Source organism: Anthonomus grandis, chromosome 1, assembly GCF_022605725.1.
Source record: "Anthonomus grandis grandis chromosome 1, icAntGran1.3, whole genome shotgun sequence".
In the NCBI taxonomy this organism is placed as follows: domain Eukaryota; kingdom Metazoa; phylum Arthropoda; class Insecta; order Coleoptera; family Curculionidae; genus Anthonomus; species Anthonomus grandis.
The window spans coordinates 23,986,150-24,005,000 of NC_065546.1; the positions used below are offsets into that span (position 1 = coordinate 23,986,150).

The 18,851-nt window shown below is 35.2% G+C and overlaps 2 protein-coding genes across 3 annotated transcripts in view; one reads left to right on the plus strand and one right to left on the minus strand.

The window, feature by feature from the left end:
* LOC126744771 (uncharacterized protein CG1161) overlaps positions 1-18,851 on the plus strand; it is a 119,129-nt gene that overhangs the window by 22,839 nt on the left and 77,439 nt on the right. The window lies entirely within an intron of this gene.
* LOC126744762 (uncharacterized) lies at positions 5,372-8,038 on the minus strand. Its single transcript, XM_050452318.1, has 2 exons — positions 7,615-8,038; positions 5,372-6,308 (listed from the first exon to the last, which is right to left on the minus strand). The coding sequence occupies exons 1-2, from the start codon at positions 7,760-7,762 to the stop codon at positions 5,425-5,427; spliced, it is 1,032 nt and encodes a 343-aa protein (XP_050308275.1). The 5' UTR covers positions 7,763-8,038; the 3' UTR covers positions 5,372-5,424.

The window sequence follows — 18,851 nt, forward strand, 5'->3', positions numbered from 1 at the left end:
ATTAATCGGGTTTAATAAAGTTGTGTTAAACCAAAAGGTTCTTGATTTCCCAAAGTAAGGCGAACCCTTGGGCAAACTAGTGAACGGAAATACAATTAAATCCCTCAAGAAATTAGGAGGGTCTCTGCACCGTGCAGTAGAGCGCTAAATTTATTGTGGAACGTAACCGCCTCAATAAGTTGGTCCTTCGAGCCGGATACGTCTTTCGCCCCCAGATGTTTACAAGCCTACTTTAAAAAATATAGTTCCTCTCCAATGCCAGTTTGTGCCTCTCCAGTTTCAGGCAAGATCACATACAATATTTAACGCACCGCAATAAGTTGCTACATGCATTAAAAACATTTAAAGCATAATATTCAACACTCCCACTTGTGTAAATGTTTTTCAAACGTCAGTAAACACTAACCTAGCACTTAACAATTCCCAACTTATCTAAAAATCTATAATGCTTTTGAGAATTTAAACCTTTAGTCAATAGGTCAGCGGGCGTATCAGCTGTCTGTAAATATTTCAGCACTATCAAGTTATCAGCAATCAGCTCTCGAATAAAATGATGCCTAACATCAATATGTTTCGATCTTTTATATAAACTTGGATTTACAGCCAGCCTATGTGCACTCTGATTATCATTATAGAGAATTACCCCTTTCGATTCTAACATAAGCTCCTGGACTAAATTCCTTAAATATATGGCTTTCTTAGATGCTTCGGAGATATATTCAGCCATATATTCAGCCTCTATCGCAACTATCTTTTGCTTTCTACTTTCCCATGACACAATAGAACCAGAAAGTTTAAAACAAAATCCAGTATATGACTTTCTGTCAACTAAACTATTACCCCAATCAGCATCAACAAAACCTAACAAATCTTGATTACCATTATAATATTTTAATCCATAAGATTTCGTACCTTGCAAATATTTTAACAAACGTTTAGCCTGTTTCCAATGACTCTCATTATCAGGCCTAGTCAAAATACATAAGTACATCAAGCTACCCATGAGCTGCTGATATTGCAACCTTTCAACAGAAACATTATCCTTAACTAAATTAACATTTGGTTCAATAGGTGTTGACATCTCTTTACAGGTACTCATATTGAATCTCTTTAACAACTGTTCAGTATACCTCTCTTGATCTATAAAAATCTAATTTTTATCCCTATTTATGGTAACTCTCATTACTAAACATTGTTTTAGCTCTCCTAGATCTTTAATCTTAAAATTAGAAGCTAACTCACATTTTAAAAATTCTTTTTCTTTCTTAGAATTACCAAAAATGAAAAAATCGTCAACATAAAATGCAATTACAGTCAGATTTATTCTCATCAGATTTATTTTCACCATCAGTTAAACTGCCACTCGCCTCCTACATAGTTTGGTACTCCTCAGAGTCTCCCACTGAAACTGAGTCTCTAATAATTTCGGGCTCGTTCATTGTAATTGTTGTCTCATTAACATCAGATGGCTTCTCTATTATTATAACATAGCTACCAAATATTCTTAGATTCCTGACGTCAGGCTTCCTGCTATACCATAATTCAAATGGAGTTTTGCTAAGTCCTGAAGCCATACTTCTATGTCGTAAATACTAAGTAGACAGCTGTATGAAATGCTTCTGCCCAAAACTTCTTGTCCATCTGTGCATCAAATAACAAGCACTTTGCTTTCTCAATCACAGTCCTATTCAACCTCTCACACATTCCATTCTGCTCTGGTGTGTAACTGTTAGTCTTCTGGTGTACTATACCATTCTGTGCAAAAAAACCTTTCTATGTCACGTTCAGTGAATTCTCCACCCTGATCACTCCTGATTATTTTAAGCTTTTTCTCTGTGTAGTTCTCGATTTAAGAAAGTACACAAAAGCGATTCTACTATAATCGTCAATAAAAAGCAAGAAATATCTTGACCCACCTAGAGAAACCGTTTCCATTGGGCCACAGAGATCTGTGTGTACTACTTCCAGAACACACTTGGCTCTTGTACCGTCCTCCTTGAATGACTGCTTAGCCTCGCAACAAATTTCACAATTTGCCTTTTCAGTTTTAACCAAACCACTGTAATCCAGCCCTTTCACCATTTCTTGAGACTTCACCTAGTTAAGATAACTGCTATTGATGTGGCCAAATCGCCTATGCCAAATCTCTCCACTTTCGATGGTCAAACCAGTAAACAGCATACTACTTGAATTTTTGACATTCAACCGATAGACTCCTCGAACTAAATCCCACCTGTACCAACCAACTCTGTACCAACCAAGTCACCAACCGAGTCGTAAATCAGGCAAACATTTTTGTCAAATTCCACAGTATAGCCATTCTTAATTAATTGACTTACCGACAACAAATTTGTAGTCAATTTTGGCACATACAGTAACCGCCTAAAGTTCTGCATAAATTCGATAAAAATTAGAGATATGATTTTTTGAGAAAACGCTCGGACCCGTCAATTTTTATTTTAAGTTGCGCATTATTTCACATACATTTTTCTATACAGGGTGGAACAAAAAAAATTTTTATTGCATTTATGAAATATAGGCGAAATTCCAAGCAAGTTTCTTATAATACATCTTATCTCGAAACTCAACTGTTTCCGAAATATTTACATTTAAATAACAATAAAACAAATAAGTACGTCTATTTACAAATTAAGGTAAAATGGAGGATAAAAATAATGTTATAAGCACTGCCAATTGTTTCTATTTCCATGGTTGCACTTGTAAAGAAACTCCATTTTCGAATGTCACTGTCAGTTCAAAAATTAATAGTTTTTATCAGAATAAATTATGGCTAATTTAACAGAAACCCAACGAATTGGAATTTTGATAATGCCAGGGTACGGGGATCGAGTGCGTACGCAAAAAGAAGTAAATGAACTGTTTAATTCCAAATACCCAAACCATCCTATTTCTCAGTCAACAGTTAGTAGAATAGAGCAGAAATCCATAACTTCAGGTCATGTTAGGGATTTGCCACGATCAGGTCATCCAAGAATTTCTGAAGAAACAAAATTAAACGTTCTGCTCTGCGTCGAAGAAAATCCGAACAATGCAACTTCACAAATTTCAGTTGATAATAATATAGGCGGAACGTCAGTAAGACGCATCTTAAATAATAACCGTCAGTTTGTGTTACGAGTTTTGTTTAAATGCAACTTTTTGTTTAAATGGTGTAAATCGGCAAAATTGTCGGTACTGGTCAGTATCAAATCCACACTGGGCAACTGAGGCTCATACACAGTAAATCTATTAATGTTTGGGCTGGCATCGTGGAAAATAAAGTAATAGCGCCATACTTTTTCGAAAACTTAACAGGACAACGCCATTTGAATTTTTTTCAAGAAGATCTTATCCCAGCTTTGGCTGCCCTATACCCAGACGAACAAGACCGGACAGTGTTCCCAGGAAGATGGATGGGACGAAGAGGGCCAATAGAGTGGCTGGCCAGGTCACCAGACCTAAATCCCTACGACTATTTTCTATGGGGGTACCTGAAAAGTAAAGTTTATATTGAGAAGCCAAACAACGTAGAAGATTTGAAAAATAGAATTAGATATGAAATTAGACGTATATCACCCGAAATAATTGATAGTGTTTTACATGAGTTTGTAAACCGTCTTGTTTTCTGCCAAGAAGTAAATGGGAATCAGTTTGAACACTTGATACATTAATAAGAGTTTTCACAGTTTATAACATTTTATCCTCCATTTTATCTTAATTTGTAAATAGACGTACTTACTTGCTTTCTTGTTGGTTAAATGTAAATATTTCTCAAACAGTTGAGTTTTGAGATAAGGTGTGTTATACAAAACTTGCTTGGAATTCCATTAAATTCCATTAAAAAAATGACCGATGACGTCATATCTTTTTTTTTGTTCCATCCTGTATACAAACATTTATGTGAAATAATACACAACTTAAATAAAAATCGAAGGGTCCGAGCGTTTTCTCAAAAAATCATGTCTCTAATTTTTATCTAATTTATGCGGAACTTTAGGCGGTCACTTTGTAAAACATCTTGGACTGTCACAGGCACAGTTTTATTTCCAACCACTGTATTAATTAGAACATTACCACAACTTTTGGCCTCTACAACTGTTCGATCAGCTATCATAATCTCTTGGATCTCAGGTTCATACCCATTTAATCCAATCTTTATTGGCTGTTAAGTGGATACTCGCACCACTTTCCACATACCAATCAGGCTTATTAAAACGACTACTCAGAAAAACAACACTAAAAGCATTCATTTTTTTCTGATCATTACCTGATTTCTCAGATATATTTTGAGGACACTTGTTTCTAAAATGTCTAAGTTGAGAACACTTGAGACACCTTACTTCACTTTTGTCCTTCTTATCAGGCTTTTTATACTGCGAACTAGACTTTGAATAACTGGAACTCGAACATTTACTAGCAAAAGCACTGCCTAAAGCACTGGTAACATGACATTCTATTTCCAACTTTTGTTTAATGGAATCAGCTCAAATATTTATCCCAGAATGCTGTATCGCCATAATCATAGGACTAAACTTTTCTGTGAGTCCAGCTAATAATAATGACCCAATCCATTCATCGTCTATTTTAAATCCTGTAGCACGCAATTTCTGTCCTGCCTGTTTCTATAACCTGGTTAACATAAGATTGCATTGTATCGCAATTTTCCAACCGTATAGAAATGAAATTGCGTAAAAGACTTATCTTTCTACTGTACCCGGAATCATCATACAACTTCTTTAAAACTGACCACAATTCAACACTAGTTGTAGCATCCCGTACATGAACGTATAACGATGAATCTATAGTTAAAATTATCTTCGCCTTTGCTTTCGCATCACTATCGGTGACAACCTCCGATAAGCACTTTTCTAATTCTTCTAACACAAGGATTTGTTCAACGGCAAAAGACCAATCGCGATAATTTTCTCGGCCACGCAGCTTCGCCTGGTGAAATTTGGCGTGGCGAGCGGAATAGCGGCGAAGTGGTATGAAAGTGATATAAAGCGCACTGAAGTGGCAAACAAGTTAATGTCACCGGTTCGCCATGTCGTCCTCGGAAGAAGAAGATGCCCTTTTATTTGTGCAACTTGCTAATCTAAATGCTCGACATCAAGAGACGAAGAAAAAACAGCATTGGGTTCATCCCCTGTGGCAAAAAAATAAAAAGTTTGGAATCTTTAATGTTTATAAAAAGGATTTGAACTTGGACGACCAAAAATGTAAACTTTTCTATCGAATGGAGAAAAGGACATTTTGCAAGTTACTGACTAAAATACGGCCTATGCTTCAAAAAAAGGATACAAACTTTAGGAAGTGTGTTTCTCCCGAAGAAAGTCTTCTAATAACAGTGCGGTAAGTATAATAAAGAATATAATTAAAGATATATTTATTATCGAAATGCAAATTTATTGTACAACGTTATTCTTAAAAAGCAAACTCATGATCTGGTAATAATGAGTTATTATACTGGATATTTGGTACAAATGTATCTTGTGCTTGTATGGGTGGCTGATGTACTGTCGAAAACGAAATATCTTCATATGTCCGCGAATCAGCTGTCTCACATCGAGGTCGAATAGAGCTAGTACATGCTGAAGAGGAACGGGTAGAAGGCATGCTGTCTGCAGCCAGCGATGAATAACTAGACGTTGGGGAGAAGAGACGTGCAGAAATATGAGACACTACAGGCTGATCCAGGATTTCATCGGCAAGATTTAGGACTCCCACTTTATATTTTCTTTTCTGCTTGTCCGTAATTTTTTTTAAATCGGGCAATAAACTCAACAAAAACTGCACATCGGCATCATCATTAGTGAAAGCAGGTGGTCTATACGGTGCTCGCTTCTTTTTTTCAAAAAATTCATAGGCAGATTTGTTAACATCTGCCAAAGATATTTGATTCGAAATAGTTTTATCTCGAGAATCGTTTTTTTCCAAACTGTCTAGCTGAGATACAGTAACATTTGATACATCCTCATTAACTTCTCCAGTAATCGACTGTTCGTCATCACTATCGTCATTTCTCCCTTGGTTGTTTTTGTAATGTCCAATTTTTTGACTTTTTCTTTTGGAGAATTGTTCAGTTTCAAGCTCTTCGGTCTCTAGGTCCTCCGTAATTGATTCTTCATGAAGTATATCGGCCGTTTCATTATTCTTTGGTGCGTCAACATTTCCTTTGGGTGGGCGTGACTTTGTGATCGGTAAAACAAAACATATGTACTCCGAGAGATAGTATGGGCGTTTTACCGATGCTCCAGATCCAGATGGCACGTATGTCTTCCACCTTTTCTTGCAGTCTGCGATGGTAGCTGCAATAGAAACACATCATTAAGATATACAAATTAAGCGTACTGCGCATGATGTGTGTAAAGTTCACTTTATTGCTTGTTATCATTATTATTATTAATATTATTATTATAGTTATTCATATTTTCACTTTTTTACGCTATTGAACACTATTGAAAAAAAACGTGAAATAAGGCCAATTAATATGTAATTTTTTATATTTTTAAAAGCGAAATTCCGTGCTGTGAGGAAAACTACTATTTCTGCACTTTGTTAGATAAAATAAAGTACTTAATTATTGTTTTTCTTTCCAGGTATTTCGCAACCGGCTGCAATATCAAGGCACTATCATGTTACTTTTTGAGAGGTCATACTACTATTAGGGAAATAATTGCAAGAACTTCAGTAGTAATTTGGGAAGTCTTACAACCAGCTTACTTGCCTAATCCTACCAGAGAAACATGGGTACAATCGGCTCGAAGTTACTGTTATGGAACTTACCAAATTGTGTGGGAAGTCTAGACGGTAAACACATCAGGATCAAACGTCCACCAAAGTCAGGTTCCGAATTTATTAATTACAAAGGGTATTTTTCCATTGTTTTGATGGTTGTATCAGATGCAGATGGATGTTTCTTGACCATTGATGTGGGTGAGTATGGCCGAAACAGTGACGGGAGGGCATTAAAAGAGAGTAATCTTGGAAAGAAATTAATCAACCGCACTTTAGACTTACCAGACCCATCTCCATTACCAGGACAAGACACACATTTTCCATTTTATTTTGCTGCAGACGAAGCTTTCCCATTGATGTGTAGTATAATGAAGCCCTACCCTAAAAGAGGCTTAACAAATAGAAGAAGAGTATTCAATGGTAGGTTATCAAGAGGTCGCAGATCAGATGAGTGTTCGTTTGGAATGATGTCATATAAGTTCAGAATTTTACACACAACGATTGGTCTTAATATAAATACAGTGAACAATATTGTTAAAGCAATATGCTTACTGCATAATTTTATTAAAAGGAATGATGAAGGAATAAGAAAGGAAATGATGATGACATAGAACTAGAAAATGAGGAACGGCCTTAACCGAGACTCTCAAATCAAAAAAGAGCTACCAATCCAGCAATTGCTACACGGGTGATTTTTTTTTCATAGTGGACGGGTCACTTAAAGGTCAAAAACGATTTTGTGTATGAAAGCAAGAAGACAAAAATATTAACACTAATAAACAATAGGCATGAGAACACTGGAGAATAAAAAGATAACTAAATAATGCCTTTAATAAAAAATATATTTTTCAAGGAACCACATTTTTTATTACTTACCACCTTCCCCAATGTCTTTTGCAATTTTCGCCCAAGCCCGCTCTTGCACATGGTTCATATGATAATCCTCCCGGGTATTGTCGTACAGACAGGGATATGCCTCTACAAGAGCTACAAAATTAATATTAAATTCTTGGTCGTCTCGCATGATTCACTTCAGAAAAAGGTATACAAAAATCCACGTCGCATCGATGTCACCAGCTTGCCAGTCAAAAATTGTTCGAGATTGTGGCACCAGACTGACATCACGCCACCTGCAAAATGCCACGCCGCCGCTACTCCATTTTAATACGCGCGTCTTCATTTGCTTATATAGGCTTAAGCGATTCCACCTGCCACTTGGTCATCGCGCCACAACCACGTCACTTACTCGCCACCTCAGTGCGCGCCTTGCCTTACCTGTAAAAACTGAGGTTATATCGGGAAATAAAACTCACAGGTCCAGCGTTTACAAGCGACTTTATTATTACTCATCCGTTGACAGTATGGTTGACATAAGAGTGACACATATTAAGACAAGTTCACATACAATATGTAACGCACCGCAATAAGTTGCTACATGCATTAAAAACATTTAAAGCATATTATTTAACAAATAATAGAAAAAGGCTTAAAAACAATTATAGTGACGCCATCTAACTTTGGACTTAAATAATGTAACTGTGACATATTAATAACGCGAAATACGAACGAAAAAAAAATTGAACGACACGGAGACTTTAAAAAACAATTTTATTTCTTAAAATACAAATTGACAGTATAACGTGCAGCAACAGAAATAATGAGATTAAGCGACTTAAAATCTAAGGTTTATATAAGGCAAAAAGTACTGATGTAGCCAACCCCGCAAGTGGGTAGATTTACACTGGAGAGTCAGCTCTTCTTAGGCATATAACTCCTCCCTCCTTAAGAGGCAAACATAATGGAGTGTAAACACACTCTAACTACTACATAAGAGCAAACGCTCTTCTGGCTCTTCAGGGTTGGAAGTGGCAGGTCCAGGTTTTGGCTTCTGGCATCTTGGAAGCAGCTTCTTCTGGGCAACCACTAGTAAAGTTAGGATTATAATAATAACAATAATCAGGGTACTGTTGATTATTGTTGAAGTCTGGATCGGTAAAACGTCGTCAATGGGATGTAGCTGGTTCGCTAGGCTCCTGAGTTCATATAAGTCTTGTATGTTGACTTGACTTATATTGGGCAACTTGTAAGGTCTGGATACTTGAGGTTTGTAGTCCTAGATTTCTGGTAGTACCAAAGGTTTCCCTTTTACTAGCTTGATATCATTGGAATATGTTTTTCCATCAAGCTTTATTCCGCAGTTTGCAGGAACTTGGATAAGGGTTGGTTCTTCCAGAGTTATATATTGGTCGGTCGTACATTTAGTAAGGACTTGGTGTGTTTATGGTTGGGATGATTAGAAATTGTCCTTGGGTAACTTGTTCAGCTAGGGGTTGAACAAAATGGGTTTGCAGGGGTGTGCAACTTGTTGGTGGACGTTTTTCCAACAACTCAATAGTGCAACTATCCTGAGGGTAAAAGTTCTCTAGGCAGTAGAATGTTTTCTTGATTTCCGGGCATAAGCTGTCTTTGAATTGGATGTCGACTTCTTCTTGTGCCAGGTAGGGGTATTTTGGAATAATGATGGAATTGTTTTGTATGATAGGAAGTAGGTGGTGGAAAGTGGCTTGTTTAAGTTTTAATATAGGGACATGAATTGCGAAAATTATTTTGTTACTTGAAAAACTTACTTGTGTTCCAAGGAATTGATAGTAAGAAAGAATGTTCTTAAAATTTGGCAAAGCTCTAGGATCGTAAATAGTTTCCAAGCATTCCATCATTTCTCTGATTTCGTTTACCGAAATTACAGAATTGTGTACAGCATTAAGTTTTGCGAAGGTGATGGCGTTTTCTAGATTATCCAAAAAGTTTATTAAGTTTTGGCAATCAAGTTGATTTGAGAAATTACACCTTCGAAAGAAATATAAAGATACGTATTATTTATTTCATTTTCTATATACATTTGTAGCATGTTGATCCCTTTTTCTAACTTAATTTGGTTATTTATAAGACTAGATATTGGGAATTATAGTTATCAATAAGTTTCTTTGACAATGACATTTGCGAGTTTACCGTCTTGACTAAATTGTCTTTATCTTTTTGCAAAGTTATTATTACGTCAGTATAGTATTTTTCATCGTCGGCATCAAGGGTGCCAAATAGCCATTTGTTTATTTTCCCTACTATGTTGAGCAGACCTCTTTTAGTCCTGTCTGTGGGTTCAAGATTTAACAATTTACTTTGAGTAATATTAATTAAATACACGGTTCTGAGTATTAAGCCATGGGTTAGGCCAATAAAATTTAAAGGATGAGTCGATTTTCCTTTAGAGGTTTGAGCCTTTAATTTGTTAAAATATACTTGTATATTATTTAGTTGTTGTTTTAGCAAGTGTGTGTCAATAAAATGGAGAAAGGTGTGTTTAGTGTAACTTATCTTAGATGGTCCTAATGAAATAGGAAGAATGGGGTTTTTGATAGGGGTTAGTTTAATTCCTTGAGGTGTCACAAAATGACCTAGGAATTCAACTTCTTTTCTGAGGAACTCACATTTATCGATTTGGATTTTTAATTTGACTTCTCTTAATTTAGAAAACACAAGTTTGAGGTTTTGAACATGCTCTTGGAGGCTTGTACTGAAAATGATGATGTCGTCCATGTATACCATGCATACTTTATTTTGAAGATCTTTTAGAACTTCGTCCATTACACGTTGGAAAGTACTAGGGGCATTTTTAAGGCCGAAGGGCATCCTAAGATATTCGTAGTGCCCGTTATCTACAGAAAAAGCGGTTTTTTGGATTGAATTCTGTGCCATTTCAATCTGATGAAACCCACTGGCTAAATCAAGGGTGGAAAAGTATTGTGAACGTCCTAGTTTGTCAAGTATGTCAGTCATATTAGGGATTGGATAACGGTCGTCTATTGTCTTTTCATTGATTTTACGGTAGTCAATGACAACACGCCATTTTTGTTGTTTGGATGCGTCTAATTTCTTAGGCACAATCCATATAGGGGAACTCCATGGACTAGTAGAAGGTCGAATTATTCCTTTCTCGAGCATATCATTTATTCGGGATTTTATTTCAGCCTTGTGGACATAGGGGTATCTGTATGATTTAGTGTGTACAGGGACCTCGTCGCTAGTTTTTATTTCATGCTTTACTTTGGATGTAAAGGAAAGTTCGTATCCTGGTTTATAGAATATATCTTTGAATTCGGTGCATAAATTAATTATAGCAAGCGATTCTTCAGAGTTCATATGCTTTGAACGAATAAGATTTTTTATATCGTTATTGCATGGTGAATTTTGAAAATATTTATTTTTTGAAATTTGCTTAATACAATCATATGAGGAAAATTCAAAAGTGTCTGATTCAAAAGGTTCGACATTAATTGGTCTGTTTAAAGTTGCATTAATAATCTTATCAGTATTGTTTAATATTTCAAGGGTTGCATGACCATTTTTTGCACAGCTAAGTGTCTGTGGGATAAAGAGCTGATCAAAGTACATCGAAGGTACTAATATTTCGCCTTCGTATACAGAAACAGGTAGACTTTTTAATGTGCGTTCGTGAGGGTTCAAAGATAAGATTATGTTAACGTCCTCGGGTCGTCGAAACTTAAATGTTATTGTTGTTTCGCTATTACAAAGTATTTGGTTATTAAAGTCAATGTTTAGGTTTGTTTTCAGTAAATCTGTGAGCCCGATTACTCCTTCAAAATAATCATGGAAATCAAAAAGGATAAAATTTATTTTATGGTTGATTCCATATTCTGACAGTAAAGGAATTGTAGCTTGATACTGAGTATTTTTGCTACCTACAGCTGTCTTTATTATGTTTTTGGAATTGTATATACAATTCGGGAAATATTTTTCTGCAATATACGGTTTTAGTATTGATCTACTACTACCAGTGTCGATCAACAATTTTGTTTTGGGGAAACTAACTACAATATAGGGTAGCGAGTTATAAGAAGAAATATTTATTTCTACTATGTTATTTGGTCTGTTATGTATAGGTCTTGAAAATTTAGAGAGTTAGTATTATAGATTTCATTTGAATTTTTCTCTTGTTTTTTTGATTCGACATTTTGATCAATTTCATCAAATCAATTTCGTCTTGAGGATAATCTGTTTCCCAATTATCTGCATAATTGGTGCAATATGCGCCTTCATAATTATCGGAATATTCTCGAGAGGATTTATCAGGATATTCCTGGTGATTTAATTCCTGGAATGTGAAGTTCGGTTTTACATTTGGATTTGTTTGGAAATAGTAGCGATTTCCATACTGTGGGGGTGGTCTGAACTTCTCATAGAAGGATTTCTAGAAGTAGTGGACATTGGTTCTGGTTTTGGTAAATCCCGCGGATTTATTTGACCGGGTTTGAAGACATTCTTTGGTTTTCCAAAAACTTGACTATTTGTGAAATATTTTTGGGGTGGTAACTGCCTTGGGGGTGGCATGTTAACAGGGCCAGTTGGAAATTGGGAAGTTTGCATTTGTGGTGTGAAAGAGTTATGTTGATTAGGGAATTGTGGTGTTTGATAGTACTGTTGTTGATTGGATTGTGAATTAAAGGAGTTATTGTAATTTTGTCTATTATATGACTGATGGTTGCTTGGGGAATTACTATTTCTAAAGTTATTATTTGTTTCGAAACTGCCACAAAGCCTTTCGAAATTTTCGAACCCTTTAATATAGGCCATTGCGTCTTCAAGACTGGTGGGTCTTTTTAGATGCATATTATTTTTTTGAACGCCTGTACAGCCTGCAATAAAAGTGTTTAGGGCAGTTTTTTCGTAATGTTTAATGTGGCATAGTTTTTCATTAGTACTATAGCTAGAATCATTACCTATTTTTTGAGCAATATCGCTTCTTAAAAGTTGAAGCCTATTACCAAAACTTAATAAATGTTCATTTTTGTAAGGTCTGGTTCTAACTAACTCTTGAGTTAGACAATCCAGATCTCTACAGTCTGAAAAGCATTGTATTAAAGCATCACGTAAAGTAAACCAATCAGTTATTTCGGCGCGGTTACCGACTAAACTTTCAGCTTTATTAATTAATTTTTCCTGGATGCATTCGAATATATGTTTATTCAATTCCTCGTCGTTGAGGTTCCTATAACTATCAATAAAGCTTTCGCACCTACTAATAAATTTATTAAGCTTATTGCAATCACCATCGTAAGGCTTAATATTGGTGGAGTCATTTCTATAAGTTTTTCTATTAAAGATAAATCACTGAGCGAAGTACTTAGTTCTTCTATATCGTTCATAAGAATGATAAAATGTTCTAAAACTAAATGCGATCCATGCGCTTGAGATTAAAATTAAATACGATCAATTCGCAGAAACTACCAACTAAAAATGCATTCAATGTACTGGTAATAAAATCTATATGCGTTTAATTCGCGAAAATTCTTAAATATTCCTATAAATTCCTTAAACAGAGGGTTTATAGAGGTGAAAGGAAAAGGCACTTACTGCGTGACTTCTTCTTCCCGTGATCTCTTGAATCTGCCTACAGAGGTGTCGGGTGTCGCTGGTTCTTCTGGATTGCACTATTAGTGTTGGAAACACTCCTAGAAGTCTTTGTTTTTCGGCACGATTTCCGTACGGTACGAAAATTTTGTAGACCGACTTTCTGACGACTAGGGCACAATCCTACCGACTGCGCTAAATACGAACGTTGAACGACACGTAGACTTTTTAAAAAACAATTTTATTTCTTAAAATACAATTGACAGTATAACGTGCAGCAACAGAAACAATGAGATAAAGCGACTTAAAATCAAAGGCTTATATAAGGCAAAAAGTACTGATGTAGCCAACCCTGCAAGTGGGTAGATTTACACTGGAGAGTCAGCTCTTCTTAGGCATATAACTCGCGCGTCGCCGTCCGTCGTCCACCCCAAATCAATCAATGAGTATGCAGTATGAAGTCGTCGATCGAACAAGTAAAAAGTAGGTCGCGGTCGCCCTTCGCACGGTCGGTCTCCGTCTTGAACATTTCTCCCGGTTTTGGCGCGCAATAGCCGATCCGTATCTTTTATGTGCTATTTATAGCGCGCGGCGGTACTTCCTCGGTATGTTTCAACTAAGATTTTAAATTTTTAGTTAAGTTTTTAGTAGTGATTTATACAAGGTATAATTTTGTAGACTATATTTTGGACCATTTTATGAATTAATCGGGTTTAATAAAGTTGCGTTAAACCAAAAGGTGCTTGATTTATTTCCCAAAGTAAGGCGAACCCTTGGGCAAACCAGTGATTGGAAATACAATTAAATCCCTCAAGAAATTAGGAGGATCTCTGCTCCGTGCAGTAGAGCGCTAAAATTATTGTGGAGCATAACCGCCTCAACTACTGCTATTACACCATTCTGCTACACTCAATGGCTATATACAGCTTAAAATCATCTTGCTTTTATGCTTTGAATGAACAATTACATCACTCAAATATCTTATGAACAAGTTAAAAAAGACCGGTTCAATATGCGAACCTTAAGCACGCGTGAAGATACTTCAATACCATTAGAAATATAATTATTTATCCTAACCAACTGTGTGCGACCAGTCAAAAAAACTGTGACGACCAAAGTCTTACCAAGGGCCATAGCCCCAAACTTCCTATTCAGATGTTCATTACCAACCCTATCAAAGGCCTTTGAGATGTCTGTATACACACTATCGATCTGTACAACCCTCTTAAAGCACCAATCGAATCATACAGGTAAGTCAACAGGTTAGTCACCGTAGATCTACCCTGAGAAAAACCATGCTGATGATCACTAAGCAATCGCCTACTGTGCCATGCAAATCACACAGAAAACAACCTGTCAAACAGCTTAGGAACTACAGATTGACTACACACCTATAGTTACAAATATCAGTTCTATCGCCATTTTTATGAATTGGTGTTAAAAAGCTTACCTTCAAATAATAATCAGAAAATTTGCCTGATGTCAACCAAAGATTAAAAAGGTGATGCAAAGGCTTACTCAGAGTACACACACAGTTTTTAAGAAAAACAGATGGGATACCATCAGAACCACAAGAATTTTTGATAGGAAGGCGTAAAATTTCATCAAATATATCCAACAAAGAAAAAAAGAGGCGAATCCAGACTGTAATCAAACTTATAGTCAAGAGCCTTGCTGATAGTTTACCTGAATGTAGTTTCAAAATACCTAGCAAATAAGTTATACTACAATATCTTGACCATTACCAGTAACCTCGGCTTCCATATGCATGCTATTGGGGTATGAATCATACCTACGCTATCTTTTGGTTTCAATGTGTTTCCAAAGTAAAGAAGGATCATGAGAAATTTTAGTATTTAATCTTTCAATATATGACCTAAAAACATTAATCACGAAGATTTTTACATTTATTCCTAAAATTTGAAAAATTAACATAATCTATGGGATCCTTACTATTTTTGAATTTTGTGTGAGCAATCTTTTTTTGAATAACAAGATTCTATAATTTTCTACTAAACCAAGTGGGAAAATTAGATGATTTAAAATGTTTAAGTGGAACAAACATCTCAATAGCAAGATAGAGAGCATTGTAAAAATATCAATGCATTTATTAATATCTTTCTGATTGAAAGCAGTATCCCAATTCATGCTAGCAAGGAAATTATTAATGGCAACAAAATCACAGTTCACAAAATCATAATAATAAACATCATACTTAGGATTTAAATCACAATTAATAGGAATACTTATTTCATAAGCCGGATGGTGGTTTGATGCCGGTGATAAATTTTCAGTGGCATATATGACTTGACATTTGACAAGCTTGAATAAACATATCAAGAACTGTACCAGACAAATTTGGCAAGCCATTCCCCTGCTTAAGATTAAGATAGTTACAACAACTACATAGCACATTTGCAGAAGATATAGACTCAGCCGTTTCAACACGCTGTCCGTTCACAGAGTTCCTCCATACCGCATGTGGCAGATTAAAATCACCACACAATAGAATATCACAACTAGTATGAACACTCGCAATATCCATGGATGTAGAGGCAAATTCCTCATAAATTGATAAAGGAGAAGCAGGAGGGATGTAGACAGCACCAAAAATTATATTCTTGTCACTGCATGATACAAGCACAAAGATGTGTTCCAGGGTTGAATCACTGGTCTGTAATAACCTGGCTATAAAACATTTACGAACAGCAAAGTGCCACCTTCCCGTATCTATGTAACTTCGATCCTGACCGAAAATATTGAAGTCAGCTCTACTCCGAGTCCAGAAAATCTTCATTAAGCCACGACTCCACCAAAATTACATCATATATGCAACTGTTGACAGCATTTCGCAGCTCATCTATTTTAGTTTGCAAACCACCCGCATTATGAAAGTATACATTTAGTTTTTTGTAGTTGGCTTAATAACATTATTCTTCTTTTGTTGGACCACCTTAGGAATGCAATTAAAATATTGTATGTATAAGTTCTGTCCTGTACGTGAGCGCAAAGTAAGTTCTTCATAAGCTTTTTTTATTTGCTTACGTTGAATAGGTGTTAGATTAGCTTTTATTTTAATTTGACAATTATCAAGTGATTTTTTATTTCTTAAACGTGAAGGACGCCAACTCACTATTAGGAAAACCACTCTTTTTCAGTTAGATACTTCTTATCGTGATCTAAACGAACTTTGGATTCTTTGGCATTAATCTCGGGACATCATAAAAAAGAACATTCCTGGAACTGGAAGCTCTATCGTGCATTACCTCGTAAATCTCTGCAGGAGTCTGCTCAGCAGTCATGTTAGCCTTACTTACCCCCTGAGATTTGAATTGATCCAACTCATACCTGATGTCTTGCATCAGTAATCATGCAATTTCATCCAACATACATGTCAACTTAGTGTTCTGATCTATTCTATTTGTTTACTGGACGATAGTGAATTTTCTCTCCTAACCCGAAAAGTCGTCAGCTGTTTCAGCGAATTGATCCTGAGCACTGTTCGAAGCATACCGCGGCGAAACACGTTTACGGGCTGTAACGAAATCGCTGTTGGCGAAAGTTTATTAGCAACTTCTGTTATTATATTAGAAATAAGTTCAATAATTTCATAAGCGTATTCAGGTTTATTTGTTATACAAGACATTTTGTGATCAATTTCGTATCTATCGTTATTCCAGTTATCTTGTGTAAGTTTCCAACCCAAATGCTGCATAGAAATATTAGCATTGTTAACTTTAAAGTTATTTAAATTCAAGACAATTAGGAGATGGTCTGAAACATATGAGTCCTGAAGTACCTTCCAATCTGAATTTTGAATCAGATTGGATGAAATAATAATAACATCAATAGCAGAATTAGATTTATTAGGGCCACCAACTCTGGTCGGTTGCCTTTGATTCCTAATAACTAAATTATGAAAATTGTCCAAGGAGTTAATTAGTGTAGTACCAAAATTATTAGAGCTATCAGAACCCCATGCTCTATGATGAGCATTGAAATCCCCACCTATAATACAATGCTCTTTTAAATGTGAGAATATTCTTTCGTAGTTGGAAATAGATACCTGAACATTGGGAGATCTATAAATAGACACAAAAGATATTTCTTTTTTGTTAAACATTATGTTAACTCCGCACAATTCTAGTTTATTATTTGTTAAATTTACAAAGTCAATTATATGGCTAGTAAAAAGTATAAAGTTTCACATAATAGTATAGCGTCTGCACACTTGGTGTCATTAATAAGGTTTTTTAAATGGTTATGATTAGAGTAAGCAGATCTAGCATTCCACTGTATTATATTTAGTTGTTGTCTTTTACTAGCTATATTTCATCAATAATATTTGTTTTTATTTATTTTATTTTATTTTATTTATTTATGTATTTATTTAGGTACAGGTACCCATTCACAGCAATAATATTACAAGGTACTTACAACTTAATTTTTATCTAATACTAAACATATTTTGCCAACAATATGGGTCAAGGATCCATATTGTGTTTGTTTGCGATTAAACTATTTCATCATGATTAAGAAGAAAAAAAACCAAATAAAGAACAAAATTTTCTTAATAATAATACATTCCCATTCAAATCTTAAAATATATGCGTACCATAACTCAAACACTAAGATGTAATATTAATTCATTACAGAAAAAAATAAGAATTAAAAGTCCAAAGGGATGCTTGTATCGGCAATCCAGTAATTCACTTTGGTCATTTACTTCTCAGGTCACTGGGTAAGGCATTGTATATCGTATAAAGCTAACATGTCTTTTTGCAACAACATGCTTTACAGATGTCAAACGAGATTTTGATTTGAGGCATGCCTTGTACAGCATTTTTACATTATTACATTTTTATAATAATCATTATTAAGGATAAATCTTATTACAGCTTTAATGTATAGTTGTTTCACATTTAAAAGGTTACTTTCTTGGAATAATATTTGACTTGGATATCTTTTTGTTTTAAACCTAATTATTTTTGTTATATATTTTTGAGCAACATCTAAACTATTTAACAAAACAAAGGTAAAAACACAAAGTCACGGTCTCATCAAATCCATATAATTTTTTAAAGCTACACGTGTTTCGCTCCTATCGGAGCTTCATTAGGCCTAAAAAATACATTAAGATATTTTTCACAAAACAAAAAGAACGCTTATAAAACTCATTACCTAGACCTACACAGATCACATTACAACTAACAACAAAAGAAAAGCTAGGTTAAGTTAACAATTCCCACCATAGATAAAAATATATGCTTAAAAAAGTATAAATGTATGTAATCGCAAACCAATAAATGGTTTGCAAATCATTTATTGGCCTCCTCACATGGTTTTTCTTTAACTCAGGGAGCGGATATTTTGCATGAGTGCTCAAAAGGCAAAAAACTAGACTTGTTAGAGAAAATGGAAATAACTAAAGCTAAGAAGAGCCCTATCCTTGTGTGTGTGAACGATATTTTCACGTTTGAACCTCACCTCATTTATAACAACCTCTCTTAAAGAGTCTTTTCTTCTTCTTTCTTTTTCGATTTTAGATATTTTTAGTTTTTATTGTGAAGATTGTTTACTTATATTCACACTTATTAGTATAGTTGGGTTGTTTTCCATTTTTGATCATGTTACTTGGTGGCCTATGGGTTAGACGCGCGCCTGTGAATCTAAAGGTTGCTGGATCG